The sequence below is a fragment of the Galeopterus variegatus genome, unplaced genomic scaffold (assembly GCF_000696425.1).
Source record: "Galeopterus variegatus unplaced genomic scaffold, G_variegatus-3.0.2 Scaffold395, whole genome shotgun sequence".
In the NCBI taxonomy this organism is placed as follows: Eukaryota; Metazoa; Chordata; class Mammalia; order Dermoptera; family Cynocephalidae; genus Galeopterus; species Galeopterus variegatus.
In genome coordinates this window covers 624783-649942 of record NW_007726506.1, presented here as the reverse complement: position 1 = coordinate 649942, position 25160 = coordinate 624783, and the positions used below count along the sequence as shown (strand labels likewise).

Below are 25160 nucleotides of genomic sequence, written 5' to 3'. Positions count from 1 at the left end.
AACCCGTGGCCTTGATGTTATCAGCACCGCACTCTCCCGAGTGAGCCACGGGCCGGCCCACTAAGAAGTCTTAACTCATTTATTTACTGATGATTAGTACTGTCAAGTGACAAGAGAAAGACACAAGGTAGTATACTATGATAGTATTTTTTGTGTTTCTCTCTCTCCATTTAGCTTGTAAGTTTCTGTTTACCAAAAACTAAGTCAGCAGTCACTTAATGAGGACTTACGTTTCATAAACTAAATTTACAAAGATGAATGAGAGCATCTTGTCGTCAGGAAGCTCAAGAAAGGAAGAGAGACAGGCAAATAAGTTGCTATAATACATTGTACTTACCATAATAAAGACCATCTATCCTCATGCATGTACACACATATACCTATAGACACACACATACTGAAGTTTGTAATAAAGGAAGAAACAATTAACCCTACCTTGGTAAAGGGAAGTGAGAATAAAGAAACAATGAAAGGGAGCATGTGAAATGCTGAAATTAATTAACCATGTTCAGAGATGATAATGAACTAAGGACTTAGCAGTAAAGGAAGACCTTATGGAGGCACCAGATGGATAACAAATTCATAACCAGGAAAAAGGAAGATTAAGCAAGAAAGCCTGAATGTGAAAGCTTACTATGAGCTCAGCAATGCTCCCAGTGTTTTATGTGTGAATTCATTTAATCCCCACTACAACCCTGTGGTGGTGGTGCTTCCATTGCACAGGTGAGCAAACCAAGGCAAAGAGAGGCCACACCTAGCCCAAGCCACATGGCTACTTAGAAGAGGTAGCAGGAGAACCCAGGTACTCTTAGAGCCCATCCTCTTAACTAAGCTCGCACTGGAGATAAATTTGGCAAGCTCTGATCTCTGATTATATACAGTGGAATAATCCCCTCTGAATATGCTAATAAAAATAAGACATTCAAAAGGCACAGCAGGGCAGCCTTTTAATTTTAAGTTCTGTCAAAACACTTGTATAGGCCTCCGTTTGTTCATGACCCTTCTCTTATTTTGATACACTATGTAAGCAATATTCTCTTAGTTTTAAAATATATTCTGTGAAGCCATTCTTTCTTGTGAAAGATAAACACCTGTTGAAGCCGTTTGTTGCTACTCATGATTAAGTACACAGGTAGGAAAAGGGAACAAACAAGAAGTGCCACATAACATTTCTTCCCTTATCACTAATTTCTCAAAATATAACTAGTATTTAAATCAGCTATATTTACCTTGTAAACATAATTATTGTTAACGACTTAAAACAAAAGATGACTTTTTGGCTTTCTTAGGACATTTTCTGAATCTAAGCCAAATTGTTCTGGGCATGTGTTAGACTTTAGAGAATTATTTGCAACCATAAAAATTAAATATAATACTACATTTCTCTTCTCTTAGATAAAAAATAAAAATTTAATTATTGGTAAGTTTTAAAATTATTATTCATAGGGCCGGCCTGTGGCTCACTTGGGAGAGTGTAGTGCTGATTAACACCAAGACCATGGGTTCGGATCCCTATATAGGGATGGCCAGTTGGCTCAATTGGGACAGCGTGTTGCTGACAACACCAAGTCGAGGGTTAAGATCCCCTTACTGGTCATTTTCAAAAAATAATAATAATAATAAAATAAAATAATTATTCATTTCTGTCAGAAATATATGATGATCATGTCTCCTGATATTCTGAAAAGTTACACTGATGAGCTGAGAGGTAATACACTTTAAAAGAACTATCATATAATGCTAAATAGATAATATTTTTGTTATTAGTTGTATATAGCCATTGACTGCTATTAACAGAATGAGAAAAATATTAGTAAATCAAACAAGTCACATCTTCTTCATATTACAGAGTATCATCAAATTCAGTTAACAGTGTTATAAGGGAAATACTTGTAATGAAAGTATTGGCATGGCAAATTCACATACCCACAGAATTAAAACAGACTGACTGAATTTACAACTACCCTCTGTGGGGCACTAGAATGGGGGCCACAGGCCTCCTGAATCTCACTTAAGTGTTCAATGCCAGCCCCAACATTCACCCACAGCGGGCAAGGGAGTGGAGTTATACATGAAGAATCATCTTAGGGGCACAGTTTCCCTGGAGACAAGGGGGCAGGCTACATAAACTGTCATGAGTTTTGCGATTTTAAAAAGCAACTCTCCCCACTCCATTAATGGAGTTTCTGAGTTTCCATGTATACGTCACTCTAAAAACGTGTCAACATTCCATTTTAATGCTTACACAACTCACGTAAATAATTTAACTTATGTTAAATAATCCCAAAACCTTTATGCTTACTATTAACTTGGAGCAAAAATCTATATTATAACAAGTCTATGTGTGTTGGTTAATATTACAACATTTTAGTAAACTTGATGTTTTAACTTGGAGTAACATTTCATTACCTAGCTCCAAAATGTCTGAAGGATGGAGATGTGAACTCTTATTGCAAAATTCATTCACTTTCTTCTCCAATACTGCTGCTTCTTTTATTTGTGAATACTTCCGAATGTAGAAGTGGCAAGGATGTATTACGTGGCTAACAAAAACTAGCTCTGGAGAATCTGGATAAGTATATTTAAACCACATTAATAAACTACAAGTTAGAAAATAATTCACAAAAGGTTAAAACTGTGAAATCCTCTAAAAGAATAAGTGTCTTGTGGCATTGTGAACTCTAGATTTTGTAGGCTCCAAGAAAGAGTCCAAACCCCAAATGACTCATAAAAACAATGGATCACTTTCACAATGAATTCATTAGCAAACTGAACTCCAAATATTCTATATTACTTCCAAAATACATTATATAAGTGGAATCAGTTCATGTGGTAGATTCTGAAGTCAGAGTATATGCTGTAATTCCACTGTATTACAAAACTTCAGAGTTTATTTATGAACATATTTAGAATTCAGATCCCCACTGATAACAATAAGGTTTCTTTTTCTTTTTTTTTTTTTAAAGATGACCGGTAAGGGGATCTTAACCCTTGACTTGGTGTTGTCAGCACCACGCTCAGCCAGTGAGCGAACCGGCCATCCCTATGTGGGATCCGAACCCGGGGTGTTATTAGCACCGCACTCTACCGAGTGAGCCACGGGCCGGCCCAACAATAAGGTTTCTAAAACAGCTCACAAAAGCAGTTCAATACTCTACTACAGGGTCAATGTAGCTCACAGCCAGTCTGAATCCCAAGCTTTTCAAATCAGGTTAGAGAGGTGTAAAAAAATATCTGGGTAAAGCCAAAGTGTGTTCAGGTAGAGGTGGGGTGGGTAGAAGTAGTTAGTGAGAAAACTTTTTACATACAAGGGCACTCCAAAAAATTCATGGAAAAACAGAATTAAAAGATAAAACAAATCTTTCCATGTACTTTTTGAAGTACCCTTATATAGAAGCAATTAAGCCAAGTGTTTCTAGTGATATGAAAAGATGTCCAAAGCATAATGTTAACATAAAAAACCAAAGTGTATATAGTATGCTATGTTTTGTGTTTAAGAAAAAACATAAAAAAGAGTGTTAGAAAAATAACTGATGTATATTTATTTATATATGCATAAAGAAACTTGGAGGCAGGGAGAAACTGAATAGAATGGGAAGAGGGTGAGAGAATGTTTCCAAGTATTTTAATACATATTTAAGTTTTGAGCAATGTAGATGCTTTATCTAGTAAAATTGCTTAAAAACAAAGTCTAGGAGGAGTTAAATTGAATAGCCAAGTATAGATATATGACAGTGAAGGAGTTAAGGACGTGCCAACCCAAAATACACTGACTTGGTATATTGATAATTTTGAGTTAAAAACACTGTAGAAACTGTACTTGCAGAAAGGGCTATCTGACCCGCCTTTTCCTACATTTGAGCAGACTGTAAAGATTTATTCCCTACAGAATTTGGTGCCCAACATGGGGCCCCTTCACTGGCTGAATCACTGCTCACTCTGGACCTGCTGCAGCTGAGATCTCACGCCTGTAACAAAAGGCTGGCAAAGCTAAGATTTCTTACTGTCAGCCTCCCAAATCTCTGCCTGTAGGGACGGGTCAAGGCAAAGGTGGTAAGAGTCCCTGCTTGTCTCTTTCTCTAAATTTAGACTGACAGGAGAAAACATTTGAACTAGTTCTTCGGATAAAGCAACTTTTGGTGTTTTGTGAGTACTCTAGATTTTTATTTTATCCTTTCCTCCCAGAGGTGGTCTTTGTGCTCCTTTGTCTGCCTTTGTGCTGTTTGTCACAAGGACAGGAACAACAGCCTAAGAACACAGGCGTGGAGCCCTTACAAACCTGCTGTTTGAGCTGGCCTCACAGACTGGTGACTTCTCATCAGACCAGTGTCTATTCAGACAAACTTTGCTGTGGGTCCCTGAAACAAAAATGGGATGAGGTTCTCCTCACATCTTGTTTTATGTCTTAAGAGCCTGGCTTTGTGACCAAAGAGGACAGCCTCTCTGACCTCTGCCAACTGAGGGATGCAATGTGTCTGCTTAGCATCTGGCATCCAGCCAAAAGGCTGGGAACTCAAGACACAAAAGTAATAAAACAGCATTCTCTTTGTCTGACTGTGCCAAGCTCTCAGGGGAGTATATCAGAAGAGGCCTGGTCCATTAAGGCTTTTGTTGTTTGAACCTTTGTTGCCTGGTTAGTTTTGGAAAACTCCCATCCCAGTACTGCCTGCCTAGTGTCACAGGTTGGCAGCTCTGTGACTAGAATTCTCTCACATTGAGTGGGAGACCAGAGACATTATCTGTGCAAACACTATCCTTAACTGCCGGTGGCAACAAAGGTCTCTCACTTTCTCAGTCTATCTCTGGGAGTAAACTTTGGATCGTGGGAGCTGCTTCTTCTGTGCCCACTCCATGAATGCCTCTTGCTTGCATGGTAAAGATTTATTCAAAGCTTGGACAAAGGTCTCTCACTTTCTCAGTCTATCTCTGGGAGTAAACTTTGGATCGTGGAAGCTGCTGCTTCTGTGCCCACTCCATGAATGCCTCTTGCTTGCATGGTAAAGATTTATTCAAAGCTTGGAAAGTTACTTCTTGGCTTATTAGATTAAATCACTATTAGAATAAATATACCAGTGAACATCCCAATTATCAACAGCCAGAAAATGGATCCTTTGAATTAGAAAGACTTCTATATTTTAAAAAAATCTTAGCTCTTATTCTAAACAATTGTCCTATTGGTATTTATGTGGAGATCAGATCGAAAAAAAAGACATAAAAGTGTCACAGCTAGATTTAGAGATTCCCTTAAAAAAATTAAAGAATACAAATCAGACTTCGGACAAAAGTTTAAATCTGCACCCTCCGTAAATCCTCCTTCTCCACCCATGTACACCCCCCTTTATCCCTAACTCCCTGTCCCTGACCCTCTAGAAGATCTTTTGGATCTCTAGGCCTCTGGTTTAAAACTACCCCTCCTCAAAATCCAGCTCCATTCTCCTCAGCAAAATCCCTTGATTTTTTTTTTTTNTGTCACAGGTTGGCAGCTCTGTGACTAGAATTCTCTCACATTGAGTGGGAGACCAGAGACATTATCTGTGCAAACACTATCCTTAACTGCCGGTGGCAACAAAGGTCTCTCACTTTCTCAGTCTATCTCTGGGAGTAAACTTTGGATCGTGGAAGCTGCTGCTTCTGTGCCCACTCCATGAATGCCTCTTGCTTGCATGGTAAAGATTTATTCAAAGCTTGGAAAGTTACTTCTTGGCTTATTAGATTAAATCACTATTAGAATAAATATACCAGTGAACATCCCAATTATCAACAGCCAGAAAATGGATCCTTTGAATTAGAAAGACTTCTATATTTTAAAAAAATCTTAGCTCTTATTCTAAACAATTGTCCTATTGGTATTTATGTGGAGATCAGATCGAAAAAAAAGACATAAAAGTGTCACAGCTAGATTTAGAGATTCCCTTAAAAAAATTAAAGAATACAAATCAGACTTCGGACAAAAGTTTAAATCTGCACCCTCCGTAAATCCTCCTTCTCCACCCATGTACACCCCCCTTTATCCCTAACTCCCTGTCCCTGACCCTCTAGAAGATCTTTTGGATCTCTAGGCCTCTGGTTTAAAACTACCCCTCCTCAAAATCCAGCTCCATTCTCCTCAGCAAAATCCCTTGATTTTTTTTTTTTTCCTTTTTGTCTTTTTTCATGACCGGCAACGGATCGCAACCCTCAGTGTCCCGCCCATACCGGACCGGGACCGGCAACGGGATCGCAACCCTCGGTGTTGCACCCGCACCTTGCTCAGCCAGGGCGCGGCCGGTCTGTATGTGGGATCCGAACCCTTGGCGGGAGCGCCGCCACACTCCCAAGCGACGCACTGGGCCGGCCCAAAATCCCTTGATTTTTAAAATTCCTCCAACCTCCCCAGAAAATTCCTTAGACATCCAGCTGCCTACTTTGGCTTCCCTTTCTCTGCATAGAAAGCCCTCCTGCCTGATCTGCAGGCCTGGGGCATACCGGTCACCCGAGTAAAAGCTGACAGCCAGGAAGTAAATCTGATACAGGTTCTGGGAACACAAGGCAAGGCTCATTTTACTGTGCTCACAACTCCACCTGCTTTCCAGACTCTGTAATGACACTCGTGGCTCCAGGCCTCCCTGTGCAATGCCCCCACTGAGACTGTAACCTGGAACCCCACCTCAAAAAATTCATGTTCCCTGGACAGCAGCAGATCTCTTAAATTACAAAGCCCTTTTTCTCCCACTTTCAGAAGCTCCTACCAAATTTAGAGAAGAACTGGAGAGATTAGTAGCCGTTCATAACCCCACTCATAGGGACCTAAACTGGCTACTTAGGGCTGTAGTTCCCACCCATAATTATACTAGTTATCAGACTGGCCAGAAGGCCTCCTGGGACACACCCAACCCCCAACAGGGGAACAGATGGCCAGAGCTCCTCCCTATCCCTCTGGCAAACGATAAGGAAATGGCTCAGCTGGATGCTGACACTCAGGGTCCCAAGAGTGATGGCGGCAGCTTTCCTTCCTAAGGTTAAGTTGGCCTAAGGCTGAATTATGTACTCAGAAGGAGGAAGAATATCCTAAAGCCTTTTTCAAGAGATTTACACAAGTTTTTCAAAGGCATTCTGCATTAAATCCTGAAGGCCCAGTGCACAGAAATCTAATTTCTACTCTGGTCAAAAATCTTCCTGATATAAAGAGGCAAATCCAAAACAAGGTAGTTGGTTGGGCTGGTCACTCTCTAACTGTTATAAATGGAAGCAGCTAAACAATTCTTGGAAGACAGCTCACAGAGGAAAAAAAGAACTGAAATCCACAGTCCTTGCCTTACAGGTTAAATCTTTACAGAAAGAAAGGCAGGTGACAGAAAGAAAGGCAGGTGTCTAAGAATGATAAAGTCTTCTTGTTCTTTTGGTCAGTCACAAACCTTTCCTCCTTTGCCTTCAGATGTTTGCAGATATTGTAAAAAACCCAAACATTGCAAAGACAACTGTCCTGCATCTAACCAAAAAAAAAAAAAAAGAAGGGCCGGCCTGGTGGCGCACTGCTACAGTGCGCCGCTTTGGAGTGCGGCGGCGCTCCCGCCGAGGGTTCGGATCCCACGTACAGACCGGCCGCTCACTGGCTGAGCAAGGTGCGGGAGCAACACCGAGGGTTGCGATCCCGTTGCCGGTCCCGGTCCGGTACGGGCGCGACACTGAGGGTTGCGATCCATTGCCGGTCACGAAAAAAGACAAAAAGGAAAAAAAAAAAGAAGAGGAAAACACTCTCCCTAGAACGTGACACCCTCAAAAGTTTGTTTTTCCCTTTTCTGTGGGGCAGTACTCCACTGATTGATGGGGTCACTCAATCTTTAGTTGTACCCCACAATCCACCATTAAACTTAAAGTAGAAGATCAGGAACTGGATTTTAAAACTGACACTGGTGTGACCTTCTTTACTATCCACTCAGAGGAATTATTTCTACCTGTTACCTGATTCTGTTCAAGCTGTTGGAGTCTCTGGGCAACCTATCTGATAAGGCCCTCTTAATCCTCACCATGCCTTTCTAGTTTCCAACTCCTCACCAGCAAACCTTTTAGGTAGAGATTTGTTATGCGAGTTTAATGGCACCATGCAATGTAATAAGAAAGTTTGTATGTCTCTGCCCTCAGACCAGACTTCAAACTTCCTACTCTCCCTAATGAAATGCATCTTGGTTTAAATTCCTCTAAAGAGGGTGCAATCTTAAAAGATGTCTCAGCTAGTTTCTGGGCTTTACATGCAAATGAGATTGGAGTGCTGCTAAGTACAGAGCCTGTGGGCATTGCCTAGGAAAGGAACAAACCTTTCCCATCGGTAGCTCTAGTACCCCCTCTCATGAAATATAGAGCAAGGAGTGGAACCTATAATAGACTCCTTTTTACAATAGGCTGTTCTTGTCTTTATTTCCTCACCCTGTAACACCTCACTCTTACCAGTTTAAAAGAAAAAAAAAAAAAAAAAAAAGAAAGAAAATTTGATTCAGACAGGAATCAAATCTGTAAATTTATACAAGATCCAAGAGCCATAAACCTCTCTGAAATTCCTTACCACCTTGTCCTCCCCAGTCCAGCTACTATTACTGCAATTCCTGCTCACGAAGTCACAGTAATTGACCCCTGCTCAGCTTTCTTTTTAATTCCTTTGCACCTTGACTCACAATTTCTCTTTACATTTACATTTAAAGGGAGACAATTAACATGGACTCATATCTCAGGGATATTGTGAGTCTCCCTCAATACTCTCAAATCCTTAAAGCTGTCATAAATTCTGCAGCCTTACCCAAAGCTCCACCCTTGTTCAGTATGATGATGATCTATAACCAGACTGAACAGGGTGACCTTACAGACTCCCTCATTCTCCTAAAGACACTAGCTGAACGAGGCCATAAAGCCTCCAGATTTAAACTTTGATGGGTGTAAACAGCTGTTTAAGACATAAGACATCTCAGGGCACTCAAAAGCTCACCCGAAAATGTCTTGAGTCAGGTTTGTTCATCCCTCTCCCCAAAACAAAAAAACAGTTACGTAAATTTTGAGGGGCAACTGGCTATTGCTGCCAATGAATTCCTAATTTTGCTGCTCTTGTTAAATCACTACATGCCTTCCTTCCAGAGCCCATTCTCTGGCCTTCCGAGACACTAACTTCCTTTGGAGCCTTAAAATTAGCACTGTCCACATCCCCTGCTCTTGGCTTACCCAATTTTGGTAAACTTTTTCACCTATGTTGCCACAAAAATAATGGAACTGCTGCGGGTATTCTACGGCAATGCTTTGCCTGTCAGATTCATCCTGTAGCACATTTTTCGTGCCAGCTGGGCCCTGTAGCAGCAGCTATGTCCCCACGCCTGTGTGTGGCAGCAGCAGCTGCTGCCCTAATTGACAAAGCTGGCACTCTTACATCAGGTTCCCCCCATTCTCCTGTATTCCCCATGCCATGTCTGCTCTATTACAAGTTTATAAGATACAGTACCTCTCTATATGAGACAGATCACCTACAAAAAAGCCCTACTGAACAATCAATCCTGCCAGCATCTTAACTTCTGCTGGTACTCCCACTACCAATGAGCATGTAATTGCTGCCTTATTACAGGCTAGTCACCTTCCTACTGAAATTGTTTTTGTTCACTGCTCAGGCCATTCTAGGGAGACTGACAATTACATGTCTAGGAAACATTAGGGTAGACAAGGCTGCTAAGTACACGGTTTTTTACCCAGTGTATAAACCTGACTTTATCTCTGAAATTAATGGTCACTGGGGAAATGCCTCACAATCTGAAAAAGATAAATGGATACAAAAGGGTGACAAACAACTGTCTGAAGCATTATGCACTGGGCCGAATGCACTTCCTGTGGCCCCCTTTCTTTTAGCCTTTTGGCTTACACTTATGTTTCAGATGGGAAATATGTACAGACAGGGGAAAGTTAAGGAACTAAAAATAATTTGTCCTGCTCTGGGATCTACAAAATTTCTAATTAAATTATTTCCCAGTGTAATCTCACCACATTTCTGGAAGAAACCAACATATCTCAGGAAGTCCGCCAAGGCTCACACTGCCCCCTGCGGTGCTCCAAATGGATTTCATAGATTTACCTCCAGTGTCAGGCTATTCTCACTATTTGGTTATCATCTGTATGTATGCTTAGTGGATGGACTAAATACTATCCAACCAGATATACCAACACCACAGTAGTGGTTAAAAAAATTTTTGATAATTAGATTATTACTCATTTTGACATCCCTTTATAGATTAATTCAGACCAAGGAACTCATTTTACAGCAGAAAAAAACCACTTGCTTACAAAACCTCTACTAGGGTACTCATTAAAATTTCATATCCCATACCATCCCCAATCCCCAAGGCAAGTGGAACACAAAAAATCTAGACATAAAACGGACTTTAGAAAAAGTCTGTTAAAAAACTGGACTGAAGGGCTGGCCTGGTGGCGCACTGCTACAGTGCGCCGCTTGGGAGCGCGGTGGCGCTCCCGCCGAGGGTTCGGATCCCACATATAGACCGGTTCCCGCTCACTGGCTGAGCGAGGTGCGGGAGCAACACCGAGGGTTGTGATCCCGTTGCCGGTCCCAGTCCGGTATGGGCGCGACACTGAGGATTGCGATTTGTTGCCGGACACGAAAAAAAGACAAAAAGGAAAAAACAAAAAACAAAAAACTGCATTACCTCTAGCCCTTATAAAAATCCAGAATACTACAAATAGAAGACAATTAACCCCTTCTGAAATAGTGTTTAGTTGTCCTGTGCCTATTGGCATTTCTAAACTTTCCATTCCTGGGTTAAATACTCTGGGCATATAGGTGAACAATTTGATGCCTTTACTAGCTATCTACAAAAACTACTAGTATACTTAGAACATACTATCAACAGGTAAAAAGGGCATGGCCTTCACCAACTGACAAGACTTGCCATCCCTTTCGACCAGGGGATCATGTGTATATCAAGGTTTTTTAGAAGAAAACACACACTGTCAGATTGCTGGGAAGGCCCTTATAAAGTATTGCTGACTACCTACACTGCCATGAAAATAAAAAGAAATCCTCCTGGGAGGACCCCAATCAGCACTTCCAGGACAATTAAAAAAACCACTCCTACAGGTGACCTTAAAGATTCCAAGGCCAATTCCCAGGTCCCCAAAAGTAAACCATACAAGATACTTCAAAAAGTAAAAATTAGCATGGAAAAAATAGCATTATCTTTTAATTCCATTTTTTCATGTACTTTTTGAACCGCCCTAGTATTTCTTTGAAATAGACAGCTTTCCCCACTATTCCAGATGAAGAAATTCCACTTCTACCTATTTTCTTCCCTTTTACGTTTCCCTACTTCCCCTCCACCCAAAAAACCAAAAGGAAAAACATACACAAAACAAAAATCTCTTTTTTTGACAAAACCTTCCCTGTTCTTAGACTGCCCATTAAAAAGCTGACAGGAGACTATTTCAATCTATCCTATTATCCCTCAGATCCTACACTATGAACTTTATACTCTGTCTTGTCGTTATTAACCCTTACTATTATTTACAAAACACTTCCCCTCCACCCAAAAAACCAAAAGGAAAAACATACACAAAACAAAAATCTCTTTTTTTTGACAAAACCTTCCCTGTTCTTAGACTGCCCATTAAAAAGCTGACAGGAGACTATTTCAATCTATCCTATTCTCCCTCAGATCCTACACTATGAACTTTATACTCTGTCTTGTCGTTATTAACCCTTACTATTATTTACAAAACGTCAGGCACAGACCCTGGACTCCTTCATACCAGTCTTCCAAACCCTAGCTACGTTAACTAACCAATCTAATTACTGACTATGTCAACACCTAGATTGTAAAAAAGAACCTGAACTTATCTTTGTCCCTGCCGATGTGAGTGTCTGGTGGATCACGTCTGCAGAATGGATGCAAGGCATGGCATCCACGACTGAGAAACCGACATTACACTATTTCTCCTTCTGGTGAGCCAACCCGACACAAGGAAATCGCTATGAGAGCTCAAGGACTGTCCTTTGCTCTTGTAAGGTCTTTAGGAAAGAATTTTCCCTGCTACATTGAAAACAGGAAGGATGCTGGTCTTTTCTTAGGTAACATACCAATGCAACATTACAATCTAGCCCTGCAGTTTAATTCCACAGATGACATCCTTAAGCCTCTCACGAAAATCATAAGTGGCTCTAACACAGACTCTTATGGTAAACACTTGCCAGATCACCAGATGTCACAGAGGGCTCCCAAGCCAGCCCTTTGTAATGTGGGGTAGCTCACTTGCTCCCCTCATTAGACTGGCAGACAAAAAGGTTAAATCTGGATAGACCAAACTTCTGGACTAACTTGGCCAGGTGACAAAATTTAACACTTTAGCTGCCAAAACAGAACTAAAGGCCTCCTATATCAGATATTTTGCAACCTGTTCTGCTCCTATGGGACACATGGAGGATGGAGATGTGCAGACGTCAATATGACAGAAGACAAGGCACAACAAACCCCAATCTGAGAGGTCACAAATTCCACTCTTACCTTATTTGTGAATAACACTGGTCTTTTTACCGTGTGTGGTGACAAAATATACGAAGGATTCCCACCTAGATGGTCAGGAAGATGTGCACTTGGACACCTAACACCTTCTGTCACTAGGCACTCTACTTTAAATGCCAGCCATATTACAAACTTGGGCTCCTTTGTTCATAAGGTAGTACCACACAAACATACTAGATGTAACATAGAAAACCCACTTGTATTTCATGATTCTAAATTCTTTTCAATGTTGAGACCCTTTTTCCTACACTTTGGAACTTATCAAATTAAAAGGGCCATTCCGAAGCTTTCCGTACTAATAAAAAAAGAGTTGCATATCACTATACAAGCATTAAGAACACTCCATTGTTATAACACCAAGGTCAAGGGTTCGGATCCCCATACAGGCCAGCCGCCAAAAAAACCAAACCAAATCTTCCAATAAGAGGCTGGAATTTAGCCTTTGTTATACTTCAAAATTGCCATGTCCTGGATATACTAACAGCTCAAAAAGGAAGAACCTGAATGATGACAGGACAGAAATACTGATTCTAAGTAAATCATCTGGGATAAACATAGTCTAATTTGCCCCTTTTAAAAGACAAGATAAACACTCTTCATCAGATAAATGAACTAACTGGTCCATTCCCAGGCACAGGAGACTGGTGTAAGGGATTATGGGGAAATATGCTTAGATTTGTTCTTTTCTGCTTATTCAATCTCGTTCTAATTTATGTTTTTCTCGTCACATAGTTACTCCCTCGCCACATAACCTGAATTTTCTCTCCATAGCCACCAACTCAGCTTTTAATGTTTGAAACTTCTAGAAAAGGTTCAGACTGGGGAAATGAAGAACTTAAGGAGGTACCAATGCAAAATATGCTGACTTGGTATATTGACTATTTCAAGCTGAAAACACTGGAGAAACTGTAGTTGCAGGAAGGCCTATCTGACCTGCCCTTTTTTTGCATGTAGCAGGCTACAAAGATTCCTTTGGGAGACGTGCCTTCCCAGTGTCAGGGTGAGAAAACAGCCTTCGTCACCAGGGACTGGAAACTGGGCCTCCAATGGACCTGAATAAACTCCCCGAAGTAACCATTATGTCTCACTAGCTTCACACCTCTAAACATCTCCTAGAATTTACTGCCCCTAGCTAGATCCCCTTTGTCATCTCTTCTTAAAACTTATCATTCTTTGTCTAAAAAGTGTAAAAGCATCATGCTTTGGCCACCTCTTCAGACTTCACTGTATTGTGAGGATCCCCATGTAATGTAAAATTAATGAAACTTGTATGCTTTTCTCCTAGTTTGTGTCAATTTGGTTCCCAGATCCAACCAAAGGTCCTACTTAAGATGTAAGAGGGGCAGAGGTGATTATTAGTCTCCCCTCTGCAAGAGAAATAGAACAAATGGGTCATTTTAACTATTCAGTATAGACTACAAAGAATAATACTCATATTTAGGATGGTATAAAAAGATAAATAGCTGGGAGAAGTATTACAAATTTCAGAAATATTTTTGCCAAAAAGAGTGAAAACTTTCAATGTTAAAAGGGAAGAAGTTTTAGTTGTCAGTAAAATATATTTTACTTACTGCCTCACCCTACACAAGAATTACTATACATACAGCAAACTCTACTACATCAAGCTCAGACAGTTGTTACAAGTACCTGCTTTTGATCCAAAAGGAACAGATGACTTTTTCTGAAGAGGCTTTTTTGGATATGTAGGTGTCTCCATAAGACAATCTGTGAAGCATGCTTTATGAAAATAAGAGACAAAGACAATTGTACTAATTTTGTTTATGTTAACAATGGTTTGCTATTGTTTAAAAAGCTGTATTTGAATTGGCAAAATACTGGAATGGCAAGACCCATTGTAAGTAAAGCAAGTAAGTAAAGTCATGATGGGTTATCTTAAGTCACTGAGGTATCAGTGATGATAATACAGTGGAAATGAAAGAAAAGTGTCCTTTTTTTGTATTCAAAATGTCATTCGGGAAAGTCAACCAATAAAACAGACAATGGTGGGGTGGAGGGAGGGAATCAAAACTGATGTTGAAAATGGTCCTCAAGAAGACTATTAGTATAAAACTACAAAGAGTAGTGTCTCACTCTCATTTTAATGGGTAGGATACCAACACTGAAATCTAATCAAACAACTGTGACACATTTAAATGTTATAAAGTAGATGACATTATAGTCATGATAGTTTATCTTATAACATATTATATCTCAGAATAAAGATTTAAGAAAAGCTGTTTTTAATTCAAGGACAAAGTAATAAAACCACTTCCACCAATCATCGCTCTTTCATTTTCTTATATTTGTATGTTTTATACAAGGATTGTACGTGGAACACTAAAAAAGTCAAATACCCTAATTAATCCAAATATTAAATTTACACCTCAGAGGTTAGCCATATTACAGCACTGAAAATAAAAACCATCCTAACTTTGGAAAATGGGAGAGTAGGGGCATGGAATCAACAGGTTTTAACTCAAAATGAGATATAAGTTTGCAACAGCAATATGTTTCTGTTACCTACATGGAACAAAAAGGTACAAATTATTTCTAATTACAGATACAAGATTTTTTTCGCTTTTTTATATTTTCACTCACTTTCCAGGTTTTCTTCAATAATTTCTTCAATTATCACATCAGGGCTAAATCCCATTTCAGGTAGCACAGCAATGGTTTTAGGGGATGTCGTTGCAACAACCTCTTTCTGTGGCTGGAAGTTTTTCCCTTCTAAATGTACATCATTGGTCTCCAGTTGCAAAGGTGGTGCTTCACTGGTTAGGACAGACACGTTAACCTCTTTCTTTTCTAGTGATGGGTATGTATCATGACAAGAAAGTTCCTTTTTATTATTATATTTCTTTTGAACATTCTGTCCAATTTCATTTTCTTGAAAATATCTGTTTTAAAAATACAGAGATATATGGCTACTTTAAATCATTTCATAAATTTTTAATATCCACCTTCAAGCCATTTCCTTTACAAAGTTAATAAAAGTTAATACTGTGACACATACAAAAGATTAAAGTTGTCTAGGTGCCACAGAGTTATTTTATAAACCACCAATAAAGCTGTTTAAATCATCAATAGGATGTGTCATTTGTATACCATAAAACTCAATGATTTTTAGTAAATTTACAGAGTTGTACAGCTATCACCACAATCTAATTTTAGAACACTTCCATTACCCAAAAAGAAACCTTTGCCCATTCCCAGCCCCAAGCAAGCATCAGGGTCTTTAAAAGGTCAAGAAGAGGGCCGGCCCGGTGGCGCACTGGATAGTGCGCCGCTTGGGAAGCGCGGCGGCGCTCCCGCCCGAGGGTTCGGATCCCACATACAGACCGGTTCCCGCTCACTGGCTGAGCGAGGCTCTTTAAAAGGTCAAGAAGAGGGCCGGCCCGGTGGCGCACTGGATAGTGCGCCGCTTGGGAAGCGCGGCGGCGCTCCCGCCCGAGGGTTCGGATCCCACATACAGACCGGTTCCCGCTCACTGGCTGAGCGAGGCTCTTTAAAAGGTCAAGAAGAGGGCCGGCCCGGTGGCGCACTGGATAGTGCGCCGCTTGGGAAGCGCGGCGGCGCTCCCGCCCGAGGGTTCGGATCCCACATACAGACCGGTTCCCGCTCACTGGCTGAGCGAGGCTCTTTAAAAGGTCAAGAAGAGGGCCGGCCCGGTGGCGCACTGGATAGTGCGCCGCTTGGGAAGCGCGGCGGCGCTCCCGCCCGAGGGTTCGGATCCCACATACAGACCGGTTCCCGCTCACTGGCTGAGCGAGGCTCTTTAAAAGGTCAAGAAGAGGGCCGGCCCGGTGGCGCACTGGATAGTGCGCCGCTTGGGAAGCGCGGCGGCGCTCCCGCCCGAGGGTTCGGATCCCACATACAGACCGGTTCCCGCTCACTGGCTGAGCGAGGCTCTTTAAAAGGTCAAGAAGAGGGCCGGCCCGGTGGCGCACTGGATAGTGCGCCGCTTGGGAAGCGCGGCGGCGCTCCCGCCCGAGGGTTCGGATCCCACATACAGACCGGTTCCCGCTCACTGGCTGAGCGAGGCTCTTCTGATATCCTTTAACCTTTGCCTGTTAAAGTTATAAAAATATCTAAAAGAATATATTGGCCATAAAGACTGTGGAGCACTCATGGAACCACAAAAAGGCAAGTCACAGAGGCAAATATGGGGTAGGGCTCACCCAAGCACTGTCTGGGTGAGAATGACTTGAGCCGAAGGACGGGTATTCCAATTCCTCTGGCAAGGTCTTCCCTCTGATGGAGAGGAATGTAGTAGGCTATCTTGACCTAATGCTGTTAAGCTATTTGATTAATCTTACTCTATTCCAAACACGATTGTGAACAAAGCAACTTCTGATAATTTGGCTTCTCACTCTGTCTGAGTATTGGAAAAGAATGCCAACATCAATACTGTATTCCCTGCTGGCAATTATATTTGCTCATTAAAGTAACAACCTGGCATTCTGACTATACATCAGTTTTGTGAACTTGTCTTGTATTAGTTTGCCTGGCTTAGAGCAGATACGCTCATGTGTGTTTCTGAGCTTCTAAGACTGTGGGCCAGACTGATTGTTCCCTATGGTAACAAACATGATGCTTCTTGGGGGAACATTTCCCCTGGAGACAAACCAACTACACATGAATAAATTTATTTTCTTTTTGGGGGTTTCTACAATATCTATATTCTGACTACTCCTAAATCCAGAATCAAGTCCCACATCTCTTAAATTTCAGAATGTATACCTAACTACTCTCTAGACATTTCTCCCCAGATAACTGGTAAACAATAGGAACTCAACATATCCACTCTCTTCCTTCTCTCAACTTACTTTTCTTCCTATATTCCCAATTTTTGTAAATAATGCCAATCCATCAATTTAGTCACCAAAGCCAAACCTGTAAACCACCAAGAATGTTCCACTTTACCTCATTCCTCATATTCAAGCATTACTACATTTTATTAATGTTCCCCATTTAGCATTTGTCACATCTATTCTCAGTTCCAATCCAGTGCTACTACCTATGCTTGGGTTCTCATATCAATAGACTCTGGAAATGACAACAGTCTAACCCATCCTTCAGCCTCCACCATCATTCTCTCCCAAATAATCCCCGAATTTTTAAAGTTTAATGTGATTATTACTTTTTAATTAAACTTTTTAAAGCTTAATGTAATTATTTTTACTTTCATGCTTAAAACCTTTTAGTAGTTTTCTATTGTCTAGAGCTGTACTGTCTAATAGAACTTTTGGTAATAATGGAAATGTGCTGCTTTGTCTAATAAAGTAGTGCTTTAGTCTAAATGTTCACTCCAAAATTCATGTTGAAACTTAATCCTCATCGTAATGGTGTTAAGAGGTGGGGTCTTGTGGGAAATAATTAAGTCAAGAGGGCTCAGCCTTTATGAATGAAAGGACTCATGGGAGCTTGCTTAGTATACTCCTCATCGTAATGGTGTTAAGAGGTGGGGTCTTGTGGGAAATAATTAAGTCAAGAGGGCTCTGCCTTTATGAATGAAAGGACTCATGGGAGCTTGCTTAGTATACCCCTTCCCTTTTTTGCTCTTCTGCTCTACTACCATGTACATGGCAGCTTACAAGGCACCATCTTAGAAGCAGAGATTGGGGCCCTCACTAGACACTGAACCTGTCAGCACTTTGATCCTGAACTTCTCAGCCCCCAGAACTGTGAGGAAATAAATTTCTGATCTTTATAAATTGCCCAGTCTCAGGTATTTCGTTACAGAAATATAAATAGATTAAGACAGGTAGCCACTGGACATATGTGGCTACTAAGCACTTGAATTGTGGCTAGTCCAACTGAGGAACTAAGTTTTTAAGTATATTTAGTTTGGGGTAGGTGGGTGGCAAAACAAAACCATATTTTTAATTGTAGTTAGTTTTAATTCATGCTTGAATTAAAATATCCTCATGTGGTTAGTGGCTACCATACTGGACAGCACAGCTCTAGAAAACAAAGTTCAAACACCACCACACAGCATACAAAGTCTTTAGGAGTTAGCCTCTCTGTATCTTTGGAGATACAAAGGATGGAATTTAACATGCAGTTCCCTGAACCTAGCATGCTATTTCATGCCCACATATTTCTAAGATGCCTACCTTCCCTTTTGTCCTCCTTTCCACCTGCTAGTCATTTTTCATGGATAAGGGAAAATAAAATCTCTTTCCAAGTCCCCTGTTACTCCAGGAAGAACTAATCATTCCTTTCCTTTGCCTCTCCACTAAATTCTGAATTATGCATTTTATTGTTTACATGTCTGTCTTCCTCTACTTAGTGTAATTTCCCTGACATGTATCTAAATATCCAGAGTGTTAGTGCTCAAAGCTTGCTGATGAAATGAATATCAAGGGTAACTATGACACATATCATTAAATACTAATTCCATTCTAGGTCTTTTAAAAAATATTATACATAGAATTTAACTATAGAAACTATTTTGTCCTGTAAATTATTTTTCAGCTTCTGAATCATACCACAAAACATCATTTTTTCTCTCTCTTAGATAACAGAGGTACTGTCAGACACTGACGGCATGTTGCCATTCTTATACTTACTCTGTGGAGTCCTCAAATTCAATCTTTCCCATATTGTTGAACATACAGATGATCTCACTGCAATTCATATTCAACCTAAAACAAAACATTAGCATATAAGTAAATGTTTCAATACAAGATTATTTTCTCCAAATAAAAATCAGTTGCTGACATTAAAATAACTAATTTAAAAGAAAACATTTAAATAACTTTTTAATTTATCATTAATTTCACTTACTTTAATTTGGTTGTTAACTTGGGAAACATTTGTGACCCAAATTTTCAATTCATAATTGCTTGCTATTTTAATAAATTTAACACATTTATAATACATAAATACCTCTAATACATTTTTATACTTGTTGTCATCTCCTGAATTATGACTTACTCACCTGGGAGGGTTCCTTCGTGTTAGAGAACTAACTTGTGACAATTCACTCTCACATGTTATCTTCAAAGTCCGGACAATCTAGAATCAAAAGAGAAGTGTCATTCATATGTGAATTTTTTTCACAAATATTACTGAAATAGTAAGATTTTAGAAGGACAACTATATCCTTGAGCATTCCATTAATTAATGCATTGAAGGCTCAATTTTGGATACTCAAAGGAAGGGATGCGAATAAGTGTTTATGACTATTTTCCCCTAAAAGGGTTTAAAATCTTTTGGAGATATGTAGTAACAGATAACAACAACAACAGACACTAGCTAATAAATAAGATGTAGCTACGTGAGCAGAGGAAAGTCTGATCTGATTCATTCTGCACCTATGCTGCTCTCTTCAAATGTTCTTTCTCTCTTTTTGCCCTATTTTCCTAACAAGAATAACTAGGGTGAAGACCCAATTTTATCACTTTTTTCACTTCCTAGTGCTTCACATGTAATACCTGTACATAGGAAATGACTATTATTGTTTTTAGAACTACAGTTGGAGGGAGGTCTGGCCAAGTCAGGTGGTTGCAAACTCTCCCGTCAGTAAAGTTAGAGATTTCGGAAAAAGGCAAACCAATGGTGTCTATTCTATACCTCAGTTCAGTCCAAATATTTAATTAACTATGGGAAATGAGACCCTGAAGAGAGAGAATCTAGACACTTAGAGAGTGAGGCAGAAATTAGCAAAGAGGATCTATGGTCAACCTTGTCCTGCCAAACTATCTGATAAAAAACATGTTTCTTTTTTTGCCCAATTCTGCCCCCTAGGCACATAATGATAGGAGATTGCTGAAACAACTTGTATCCTGACTTGCACATTTTGGGGAGGGGGTAACGAAAAACCTGAAATGGGACAGTGAATTAAATTTTTAAGCTGAGAGTTAACAGCATACCTAAATTGTTCATGAAAAGAAAATACGGTCTCATCTAGTTTGCTATTCTTTTTTGTCCTCATTTTTCATTCAGATGTCCTAGAAACCTCAACTTTCAGCTCAGTGTTATCCTACTTGCCTCAGTGTTATCCTCCTCTCAGATCATGTGTTATAAAGACCTTCTTGCATTATTTCCCTAAATGATAAAAAAAAACGAAAGGCCAAACAAATATAATAAAGTTGTCTTGGAGTACAAACACGTAAGAATTCTTAATTGATGACAACATAGGTTGGAGGTTAGAATAGCCTGAAAACATATTCTTATTGCATCTTAAATATCATATAAAATAAGCTGCCACAGAAATAATTCACATTGTGAACTATTAAAATTACCTGATTCAGGTCACAATATGTCCTCAGAGAAGGTGCTGATTTTAACTCTCTTGCTATCTTCATAGCTGCATCCAACTCATTTTTTTTCTCTTCAATGTAGCTTTTTGCCATTACTAAATTTGATATATACTGATCTGTATCTCTTACAAGTTCTTCACATAGGTTCTTTTTCCTTAATTTAAGAACATCAAGTTATTTTGCAGTAATTCATAAACATTTATATAAAAGTGAATTTATAGTAACAGTTTTTGAAAGGCCAATTTCACTAGTTGATGAATTTAACATAAAATGGTTAAATGAGGCATATAGTAACTGGATAGTATCTGAAAAGGTAACTTTTTTGTTTTTGACTGGTAAGGGGATTGCAATCCTCGGCACAGTGTGGTCTGCACCACGCTCAGCCAGTGAGTGAAAAGGCAATTTTATTAGCTGATAAACGTGACATAAAACAATTCCCTCATGGAGATGTCAAAACCAATCCCAAAAACGGCTAAAATAATCTATAGGAACTCTGGAAAATAGTCAATGGTCTACAGCAACCGAGTGAACACCTAGTCAAGAAAAAGCCACATTCAAGACAGTAGAAAATCTCATGTCATTTTTACTCGACCAATCTCCTCCTCAGTGAGGCATGGTCTATCTGGAAGCAGCAGTACAGTTCCCATTCCTTCCCTCAAACTGGGAAGGAGGGAACACCGCAGACTTTATTTACAATGGCCCAACCTGTCGGGGCACTGCCTGAAGGACTGGTCTCTGTTTTGCCCAACTTGAATCTCAGGCAGGGGAGAAGCAGTGGACACTGCTCAGGAAAGCTGCAAGGAGTCTAAAAGCTACAGACACCAGGCAAGAAACATACAATAGACCATGTGAAGCCCAGAGGAGAAACTGGACTGAAACTCTTTGGGAAATTAAGACACACAAAATTGGCTGTGTATACAGGGGGATTAAAAAAGACACTCAGGCCCAGGTGATACATGCTCAGAAACACCTGAAAAGACCTTAAACCTTCACCCCAGGCTGATCTCAAGGCTCAGAGCACACCCAGCTACTCAGTGAAGGACTGCTCCAGCAAGAGCCAGTTTGAAAAGACTGGGACAGATGACTATTTTTTCAAATGCCCAATATTCAGCAAAAACACTGTGAGGCATACAAAGCAGCAGGAAAACATGGCCTATTCAAAGGAAGAAAACAGGTCGATAGAAACTGTTCTTGAAGAAGCACAGGCATCAGACTTAGTAGACTGATCTTAAATGTGCTCAAAAAGTTAAAGGAAAACATGAAGAACTAGAGGAAATCAGGAGAATGATACAGAGACAAAATGAAAGAGAAATTATAAAAAGGAACCAAACAGGGATTCTATAGCTTGTACTGAAAAGCACAGAAACTAAAAATTTTAAAATCCACTAGAGGGGTTCAACTGCAGACTTAAACAGGCAGAAGAAAGAATCAGTGAACTTGAAGACAAAAATATCAAGTACATACAAAGAAAGGAAGTAATGGAGAAAATGGGCAAAAAAAAAAAAAAGCTATAATACACACATGAAATAAATAAAATGGCAAAAGGAAAGTCCTTCCTTATCAGTAATTACTTTACATATAAATGAATTAAACTCCCCAAACAAAAGCCATAGATTTGAAGAATGGATAAAAATCATGACCCTACTAAACGCTGTCATCAGAAACTCACTTTAGATCTAAAGACATACTTAGCTTGAAAGTAAAAGGATGGAAAAATATATTCCATGCAAGTAATAAACAAAAGCTGGTGGCTATACTAACATCAAACAAAACAGGCTTTAATATAACAATTATAAACATATGCACCAAACATCAGAGCCACAAATATGAAGGTACTTCAAAAAGTTTGTGGAAAAAGAATTAAAAGCTAATGCAAATCTTTCCACGAACTTTTTGAAGTCCCCTCATATATGAAACAAACATTGGCAGAATTAAAGGGAGAAACAGGTCTGTAATAATAGCTGGAGACTTTCAATAACGGATAGAACACCCAGAATCAACAAAGAAACAGATTACTTGAACAATGCTATAGACCAATTGAACCTAACATATATGGAACACTCTACCCAACAATAGGGGAATACACTTTTTCCTCAGGCATACATGTAACATTTACTAGGATAGACCATATGCTAGGCCATAATACAAGTCTTAATAAACTTAAAGGCTAAAATCATATAAAGTATCTTTTCTGACCACATGGAATAAAACTGCAAATAACAGAAGGAAAACTAGAAGATTCACAAACATGTAAAAATCAAACAATATACTCCTAAACTCCAAAGGGTCAAAGAAGAAATCACAAGGGAAATCAGAAAAATATGCTGAGACAAATGAAGCAAAAACACAAAATAAAATTTATGGGATTCAACAAAAGCACTGCTAAAAGGAAAATTTATAGCTGTAAACACTTACATGAATAAAAGAGTTTGTAAATCAACAACACAACTTTACACTCTCTCTCTCTCTCTCTCTCTCTGATCCACCATTTTCTTTCATGTGAACCCCTGCATTGCTGTGAAGCCACCCCCAAACAAGACCTTTACCAGATGTGTTCCCTGGACTTTGGACTTCCCAGCTTCTGAAACTGTAAGCAACAAATTTTGTTTTCTTAAAAGGTACCCACTTTCAGGTATTTTGTGATAAGCAACAGAAAGGAACTAATACATAGACCAATGGAATAAAATAGAAATCCCAGAAATAAACTTTCACATATAAGTATATGGTGAACTGATTTTTGATAAGAGTGCCAATACCATTAAATGGAGAAAAGACAGTCTTTTCAACAAACAGTGTTAGGAAAACTGGATATCCAATTCAAAAGAATAAAGGTGGAATCTTGTCTTACACTATATACAAAAATTAACTAAAAATGGACCAAATATCTAAATGTAAGAACTAAAACTATAAAACTCTTTTAAAAAGCATAGGGCCGGCCCGGTGGCGCACTGGAGAGTGCGCCGCTTGGGAGTGCAGCGGTGCTCCCACCGAGGGTTCGGATCCCATGTGGAGACCAGTTCCCGCTCACTGGCTGAGCGCGGTGCGGGCGCAACACCGAGGGTTGCGATCCCGTTGCCGGTCAGTAAAAAAGACAAAAAGGAAAAAAAAAAAAAAGCATAGAGAAAAAGCATCATGATGTTGGATTTGGCAATGATTTCTCAGATATTACACCAAAAGCACAAGAAACAAAAGAAATAATAGATAAACTAGACTTCATAAGATTAGAAACTTCTGTGGATCAAAGGACACTATCAAGAGAGTGAAAAGACAACCCACAGAATGGGAGAAAACATTGGTAAGTCATATGTATCTGATAAGGATTTAATACCCAGAATATATAAAGAATTCCTACAACCCAACAACAAAGTAATCAATCCAATTAAAAAATGAACAAGGTAACACCAAGGTCAAGTGTTCAGATCCCTGTACCATCCAGCTGCCAAATACGAAACAAAGAAACAAACATGAACAAAGGACTTAGACAGATATTTCTTTAAAGAAGGTATATAAATTGGCCAATAAATAAGCACATGAAAAGATGCCCAACATCAGCAGTCATAAGGAAAATGAAAATCAAACCACAATGAGATAGCACTTCATACCCATTAGGATTAAAAAACACTAACAAAAAATAACAAGTGTTGAAGAGAATGTACAGAAATTAGAACACTTGTGCATCAATTGTGGGAAAGTAAAATGGTGCATGCAACCTCTGTGAAAGTTGGGCAGTTCCTCAGAAAGTTAAACACAGAAATATCATATGCCACTAAACTCTATACTTAAAAATGGTTAGAAAGGAAAAAAAAGAGGGAAAAAAAGGTTAAAAAGGTAAGTTTTGTGTTATGCGTATCTGACCTTAAAAAAAGCAAAAAAAAAAACACTCATTCACATGTCCTATCACTAGAATGTTGTAATTAAAGATCAAATGTGAAATTAATCAGTTCCTGCATAGTAGACTGAGCCTATGTTCTAGGCACCCACGAAGATTAAAAAAAAAAAAAAAGCACTGATCCAAGTCAAGTGGACAAATGGCATTACTAAATACTTTGGGCGTGTTATAACTTTTATAAGCCTGTTTCTTGAAATGCATAATGGAGGAATATCTAATTTTCCTCCATCATGTGACTATTTAAGGACAATATACATCACTTTTTAAAAAGTGATAGATGAATAACAGTAAGGGGTTATTTGTTTAGCAATGCCTATTAAAAAGGCTTCTGCTAGGGGCCGGCCCAGTGGCGCACTGGATAGTGCGCCGCTTGGGAAGCGCGGCGGCGCTCCCGTCCGAGGGTTCGGATCCCACATACAGACCGGCTCCCGCTCACTGGCTGAGTGAGGCGCGGGTGCAACACCG

The 25160-nt window shown here is 39.6% G+C and overlaps 1 protein-coding gene across 1 annotated transcript in view; it reads right to left on the bottom strand.

Moving 5' to 3' along the window:
• Window positions 1-25160, bottom strand: part of RNF17 (ring finger protein 17) — a gene marked incomplete at its 3' end in the record, with an annotated part of 77565 nt that overhangs the window by 42358 nt on the left and 10047 nt on the right. The window contains exons 8-13 of the mRNA XM_008568303.1: window positions 20789-20960; window positions 19483-19559; window positions 19112-19186; window positions 15138-15436; window positions 14187-14276; window positions 2410-2568 (exon numbers count right to left, since the gene is read on the bottom strand). Coding sequence (XP_008566525.1) covers window positions 2410-2568; window positions 14187-14276; window positions 15138-15436; window positions 19112-19186; window positions 19483-19559; window positions 20789-20960 — 872 coding nt within the window. The remainder of the gene's footprint in view (window positions 1-2409; window positions 2569-14186; window positions 14277-15137; window positions 15437-19111; window positions 19187-19482; window positions 19560-20788; window positions 20961-25160) is intronic.